This window comes from Eschrichtius robustus, chromosome 16 (assembly GCF_028021215.1).
Source record: "Eschrichtius robustus isolate mEscRob2 chromosome 16, mEscRob2.pri, whole genome shotgun sequence".
Taxonomy (NCBI): Eukaryota; Metazoa; Chordata; class Mammalia; order Artiodactyla; family Eschrichtiidae; genus Eschrichtius; species Eschrichtius robustus.
In genome coordinates this window covers 710772-717614 of record NC_090839.1, presented here as the reverse complement: position 1 = coordinate 717614, position 6843 = coordinate 710772, and the positions used below count along the sequence as shown (strand labels likewise).

Sequence of the window (6843 nt, the reverse complement as noted above, 5' to 3'; positions counted from 1 at the left end):
GCTCGGCCATCACTTGAGTCATCCTTGCCAACTCAGGTCCTCATGGGGGCCAGGCAGAGCATGCCTCATCCCTCACCAGCAGCCCCTGGGCAGAGGCAGGAGGGTGGGCGCTGAGGCTGTGTCCCCTCGGCCTCCATAGGAGGGAGGGGCTGCTGAGCCTTGGGGTTTCCTGTGTGCTGAGTCAGAGCACGGGGGTGGGTGGGGGACCTTCCGGCAGCACAAGGTGCAGAAGTGGGGCTGTCAGGTTGGTGCCCAGTCCCTCAGCCCCCAGCACCCTGTCTTCTGCCCCCAGGCCCATCCACGGCTTCGCAGGATGAGGCCACAGGTACCCTCGGCCCCTCCTGCCCTCTGGGGCCTAGGGCGCCTCGCCCTGCTCCTCTGGCTGTGGATGTCATGCACAGCCTGCCACAGGTGTGACCATCCCTGGCCCGGGTGGGGCCTGGCTCAGCTCTACAGCCAGAGGGGGCGGGACTCAGGCAGGCCCAGCACCCGCTGTCTACACACATGTCCCTACGGGCCTCTGACCCGCACCTCTGCCTCCCCGCTCTGATGACCCTCTTGCACCCAGGAAGCGGGCACAGAGGCAGCTGTCTGGGCTGCAGGGCAGTGTAATGCCAGCAGAAGCGGTGAGTGTCAGGGTGTCCCTGGGGCCAGCAGGGGACCGGCCAGCCTTCCTTGCCCCCACTCACTGCTGAGACGACCCCACCACTGCTCCCTCGGCAAGTTGGACACCAAACTGCATGAGCTGCACCGCAGCCGGCCCTGCAGCAGAGGTGAGCTGGTGGAAGGGCCGGGGCCTGGCGGTGGGCAGGCGTCCCCGGACCCCCAAGTAATCTCTGCCCTGCCCCCACCCCCAGCCCCACGGCCTGCCAGCATGGATCTGCGCCCACAATGGCTGGAGGCGTCCAGAGGCAAGACGACCAGGCCCCCGGCAGCCTTCGCACACCAGGAGCTGCCCCTGGCCACGCCCTCCACCGGCCCTGAGGCCACCTATTCCAATGTGGGGCTGGCTGCCATCCCCAGGGCCGGGCTGGCAGTCACCTCTGGGGTGTGGGCAGGGGCACAGCTGACCAGCAGCTGTGCCAGGCCTGGTCCCGAGGCCATACCCGTGGTGGCTGAGTATGCGTGTGTCCGGAAGCTCAAGGGAACAGATCGGGGCCCCCAAGGCCTGGAGCAGGGGAAAGTCGAGGCGACCCCAGCTGCTCAGGTGAAGTGAAGTGTGTGAGGTAGGGTGGGTGGCACTGGGCAGATCCTTGGCCGAGTGGATGGTGCTGACCCCTCCCTGGACTGGCTTCCTCTCTCCAGGTGGACATCCTGTATTCCAGAGTCAGCAAGCCCAAAAGGAGGGACCCAGGACCTTCCACAGACCAGCCAGACCCCAAGGGTGGGGAAGCGAGTTTGGCTCTGGGGAGTGACCTGGCCTACGAGGTCCTCCCTCTCGGGGGCCTGGGCATGGCCAAGAGCCTCCTGGAAAACGTGTATGACAGCATCCAGGAGATGGGGGCTCCTGGGTACCTGGAACCCCCCAGCTCCAACTCTTACCAGGAGAGGACATGTGCAGGGCATGGAGACCCCCTGCTTCCTGTCTAAGCCTGGGGAGGGGTCTTCATCCCCTCTGCCCTGAACACCCAAGTACAGATGATCCTTCCTCCAGAGTGGGGTGCGACCTCAATAAAGCCCCAGCTCAGGGAGCATGAACACTGCTATACCTCAGCCTGCTCTTCTTGAAAGCCTGGGAGGCTTGGCGGGGTGGGGTCTGGAAGGAGTGAAAACCTCTCCTTGGGAACGGGCTTCCTCCCGCTGGGGGTGCTGGGTGCCAGCGCCCTGTCACCTGGGGCCGCCGGCTGGTCGGGCTCAGAAGACCGAGTGGGGAGGGAGGCAAGCCCTGGCGGGCGGTCCTCAGGCCGAGGGGCTCCTCCGAGCGGTGAGCCGGCCCGCAGGGTGGCTACCCCAGGGTGGGACCTGAACCCTGAACGACAGGAAAGGCTCCACCACCCAGCCCCTGGAGTTACATAAGGGGCGCGGGAGGTGGGCAGTCGTGCGTTAAAGAATAACCTGCTCCCGGGAAGCCCGCCAAGGAGACGCGGCCTCCTCCCGGGTCCGGCAGCTCGCGCACGGGCACCCCTCGAGGAAGCCGGCCCGCCCCGGCGACGGGGGCGCCGGGGCGGGGGCCGTCCGGCGGGCGGGCGGCACAAGCCGGGCCCCCTCCCGGACCGGCGCGGGAGCAGCCAGCGCGGGAGCAGCCGGCCAGGGGCGGGGTGTGGCCGCGGGGTGGGCCAATGGGCGCGGGGCGGGGCGGGCCAATGGGCGCGGGGCGGGCCAATGGACGCGGGGAGGGCGGGGCCTCCGGCCGCGAGGGGGGGGGCGGGGCCGGCCGGCAGCCTCCGGGCGGTGCGGCGCGGCGCGGGCGGCGGCCGATCCAGGGCGGGGGTCGGTGGCCCGGCCAGCCCGGCCCAGCCCGGCCCGGCCCGGCCCGGGGCCGCGTCCGGAGCGTCCGCCCTCGCCGCTGCAGCCTCGGTACCCGGCCGGCCATGGAGGCCGAGCGCCCCCCGGCGCCCGGCCCGGGCTGCGGGCGCCCCCCACTCCGCGCCGCCGGCCGGGACCCCGCGGCCGCGCCCGTGTCGGTGCCCGCGCCGCCGCAGGTACCGGGCTGGGGGCGCCGACAAAGTTCCCGCTGCGAAGATGGCGTCGGGCTGCACGAACTTTGGGCCCCGGGGCGGGGCGGGCGGGGGCGGCGCGTCGCCGCGCGTGTCCGTGGGTCCGGCGGGGCTGGGCCGGCGCCCGGAGCGCTTCCCGCCGCGGCGGCCGGGGGCGGGGCCGGGGGCGGGGCCGCACCGGCCGCAGCCGGTTTGGGGGCGGGCACCAGCGGGTCGGGGTGGCGGTGGGGGTGGGGACTCGGCCGATGCCCGCGCTGAGCCGGCCGCGTCCGCAGGGCCCTGCCGTGGAGTTCGCGCTGCCGCAGGAGCCGGAGCCGCGGGCCGCGGACCTCGGGGCCCCGGGGGCGGGGGCGGCGGGGCCACCGACGCCGTCGGCGCACATCCCGGTGCCAGGGCATAGGTGAGCCGGGGTTCGCGTGCCAGGCCGAGGGGGCATGTGCACCCGTGCGCCTGTGTGTGCAGGGGTGGTGGATGGGGCGCGGGCTGGGGCCTTCCAGACCCCACCCCTGCGAGGGGGGCCTCGGGGGAGGGCAGGTCAGCATCCTGCACTGGGTTTCTGTCCTTGCCTTTCGGCTCCCCAGCCCTGGAGGAGTTAAGCAGAAATGACCGATGTATCAGTATGCCTTGTTCCTCCCCAAACCCTGAGGGCCAGAGCGCAGAACTGGGAGGGGGCGCCTGTCAGCCTCTGTGCCCAAGAGGCTGTGAGGCCCGCGTGGAATCGACCGTCCAGGCATCCCGGGGCCCCCGATGGCTGTCTCCCCAGCCCTGTCTGCAGAGAGAGAAACCCTCCCAGGTGCCTGACACCCTGGGCTGGCTGCGCAGGCGGGGGCGGGCTCTGGCCTTGCCCGCTGGGGCCCAGGGACCCGCTTGTGCTTCGAGCCCAGTCTCCCCTGGCTGCTGCTGACTGCTGGCTGCTCCCGCCCTCCCAGGTCTGGCGCTAGGCCCGCAGCTGCTGTTGCACAACCCTGGTTAATGTGTGATTGGGGGGAGGGCTGGGCTGGGCCTGGCCTGGCCTGGCCCCACCGGCTGGGCCTCAGACTCCTGTCCAGCAACAGGGTCTGAAGGAGCCACGGTGGAACAAAGCCCAGGCTGCAGAGAAGTCGGGCTTTGGAAAGACCCCAGCCCAGGCCTGTTCCCGGTGGTTCCTGGGGATTTGGAGCTCGGCAACCCGAGCTGGAGGTGGAGCTGGGCCTCCTGCCCGGCTCCTGGAGTGAGGGAGCTGGGTGCACACACGTGCCCAGGCCTGCACGTGTGCCGGGACGGGGACGGGCCTGGAGTACTTCTTGGGCCCTACCCACCCCCCCACCCCCCATCACCATCTCCTCCAGAGCCCCCCCAGGAAAAGCCCGGCTGGACGAGGTCATGGCTGCCGCAGCCCTCACAAGCCTGTCCACCAGCCCCCTCCTGCTGGGGGCCCCGGCTGTAGCCTTCAGCACAGGTGAGACTTAGAGGCCTGGCTTGGGGTGGGGGGTGGCGGCAGGGCTCAGGACCACTGCCCCTCCAGGATCCTACAAGCTGCCCAGCCCCTGTGGGGCGAGCAGAGCCGCTCACCTGGAATACCATCTTCTAAGTGCATCTCCTGAGGCCTAAAGCGACATCAGGACCCCCATGGCCCCTCCCTGCGGCCAAAGCTGCAGTGCCCCAGGCCTGCAGGCCTCTGTGACCTGTGCATCTCCACCTGGCTGGCCAGGCATCTCCCCACCCCGTACTCTTCTGTTTTTCCTTCTCTGTGCTGGAGAGGCTCGTTCCCGGGCTGCCGTGGTCAGCTCCTCCCGGCCACTCCCTCCTCCAAGAGGTTCTTTGCACTCAGGGACCCGTAGCCAGCAGCGTCTGCAGCACAGCCGTGGCCCCCAAAAGTCCTGATGCTGGCGCCGGTGTGTGTCCACAGAGCCCAGCTTGGAGCCCTGGAGGGAGGCCCCGGTGCGGCCACCGGGCAGCGGCGGCAGCAGCGGGGATGGGGGCTGGGGCCCGACCAGTGACCAGTCCTCTCCATCTACCCCGTCGCCCCCGCTGCCCCCTGAGGCAGCCCACTTCCTGTTCGGGGAGCCTGCCCTGAGGAAGAGGAAGGTGAGCCAGGGCAGCCCTTGGAGCGGGGTGGACGTGGGGGGCGCCGAGGCTGACCGCCCCCTGTCGCCCAGAGCTCGCTGCAGGGGCTGTTCCAGTGCCTGTGGAAGCGCTGCGGGAAGGTGCTGAGCTCGGCGTCAGGGATGCAGAGACACATCCGTCTGGTGCACCTGGGGTGCGGCGGGGCCGGGGGCGGGGGCGGGGCGGGGGGCGCCAGGCGGGCCTCTGCGTCAGCTCGCACCCCACCCCCCGCCCCCCAGCAGGCGGCAGGCAGAGCCGGAGCAGAGCGACGGCGAGGAGGACTTCTACTACACGGAGCTGGATGTCGGTGTGGACTCGCTGACCGATGGGCTGTCTGGCCTGACCCCGGGGTCCCCCACGGCCTCCGTGCCACCCGCCTTCCCCCTCCTGGAGCCGCTGGAGCCCCCGGCCCTGCCCAGCCTGCTGCGCCCGCCCGCCCTGCCCCCGCCCCCGGTGCTGAGCTCCCTGCCCGCCCCCCAGGTGTGCCCCAGTGACCACACTTACCAGGTGGGTGAGGCCTCGGGTGGCTCTGGAGGGGTGCGAGGCCACAGCAGTGTCTCCTCTCAGGGCTGCCTGGCACCCGTCCACCCGGAGCCACAGCCCATCCCGGTCAGGGCCTGCGCGCCAGCCCTGCCCGCCAAGCCCGGTGCCAACCCGAGGTGCGTGTGTGTAAAGGGGCCGGGGAAGGCACCGGGCAGGGAGGCTCCCGGCCCGACAGCACCCCATGCCCCCCATGTGTCCCCCCAGGAAGCCCCGAGGTGACGCCAAGAAGTGCCGGAAAGTGTATGGCATGGACCACCGGGACCTGTGGTGCACGGCCTGCCGCTGGAAGAAGGCCTGCCAACGCTTCCTGGACTGAGCCCCGCCCGCCGGGGCCTCTCCCAGCTGCAGGGCCTTCTTTTTAACCGGTGGGGGACGGTCCCCACCACTCAAAGTGCCTCTGAAGAAACCAGCCTCTCGGCCTTTTGCACTAATGCCAAACCTCACAGCTGTCCCCTTGGCCTGGGGTCCCCAGGGGTGGCCGCCCCCCACCTGTCGGCCCTGGACTTGTCAGGGGTGTGACGGGCCCTGCTTTGGGGCCACACGGGGCCATCCTCGATGCACTTTGAGGGGTGTCGGGGAGGGGGCGCCCCTGCCCGCACTTAACCTGACTGTTTGAGGGCCCGGGTGGACATTTGTACCGTGTTTGCCAAGCTCAGGTGTCTCACGTCTGGGCTGAACCAGGCGAGGAGTAACATTAAAGATTCGGGATTTTTCCAAAAGCTGTGTCTGCCTCCTGGGGGGAGGGACACGGAGCCGGGACCCCGCCATGGGCAGGGGTGGCGGTGGGCAGAGAGGAGGCCAGCAACCAGGCCACAAAGGGCTGGGGGTGGGGGTTACTCTCTGGCTCCCTCTACCCAGGGTGAGGCCGGAGGAGGGGACGCTGTCTGAAACACACACGAGGCATCTGCTCAAGCAGCAATTTCCCAGTTTATTGAAAGTGATCGCTTTGCAAGAAAGTCTAACTAATCCCGTCACAGAAAGGAGACCCACAGGCGGGCCCGGAGTGCGCCCGGCAGACAAGAAATCTCAACACCACTAGGGAGGAGGTGCTGTTGGCCGTCGATGGCTCCAGGGAAGCAGGCGACGGCCGTGATGTCCACTGACCAATTACAAAAGACTCCCCCAAATATGAAACACATCTCCAATACAAACACAGGTTTATAATAATTCATATAAAGTCGATATAATATAGATTATCCCCAGAAAAAAATCAACAATCTTCAAACACTGCCCTTTTTCTGTCTGTTTTGTGTTGACAGGTTGAAAGCATGTTGAAAAAATAAATATTTAAGAAAAGCACACACACAGCGCCCTCACTACAAGTAGTTCTAAAAAGGGCCACATACAAAACACAATATAGGATCTAAAAAATAAAAACACCATTAAGTATGGCTTTCTTAAGAGTTGCACATGTCACAGAATGAGCGAAAATAAGATTATCTTTCATATAATATTGCAAAAAGTTCCAGTTTTTGCATTTTTTCAGAGTTCTCTTTTTTAAAAAGGAAGATGTGCAAAGTTGGAAGCAGTAGCTGTGTCCTTTCAGTTGAGGTCCCTA

The 6843-nt window shown here is 67.5% G+C and overlaps 2 protein-coding genes across 2 annotated transcripts; both read left to right on the top strand.

Moving 5' to 3' along the window:
• The first annotated feature begins 206 nt into the window (after positions 1 to 206).
• On the top strand, positions 207 to 1673 carry LIME1 (Lck interacting transmembrane adaptor 1). The gene is given in 5 exon segments (XM_068524202.1): positions 207 to 411; positions 569 to 630; positions 633 to 773; positions 858 to 1207; positions 1306 to 1673. Coding segments are annotated over 5 exon segments (936 nt in total). The 5' UTR covers positions 207 to 313; the 3' UTR covers positions 1591 to 1673.
• A 649-nt stretch (positions 1674 to 2322) lies between these two features.
• On the top strand, positions 2323 to 6004 carry SLC2A4RG (SLC2A4 regulator). The gene is given in 9 exon segments (XM_068524512.1): positions 2323 to 2460; positions 2463 to 2642; positions 2933 to 3057; positions 3986 to 4095; positions 4546 to 4724; positions 4796 to 4896; positions 4985 to 5222; positions 5310 to 5401; positions 5490 to 6004. Coding segments are annotated over 9 exon segments (1275 nt in total). The 3' UTR covers positions 5602 to 6004.
• The last annotated feature ends 839 nt before the right edge of the window (positions 6005 to 6843 follow it).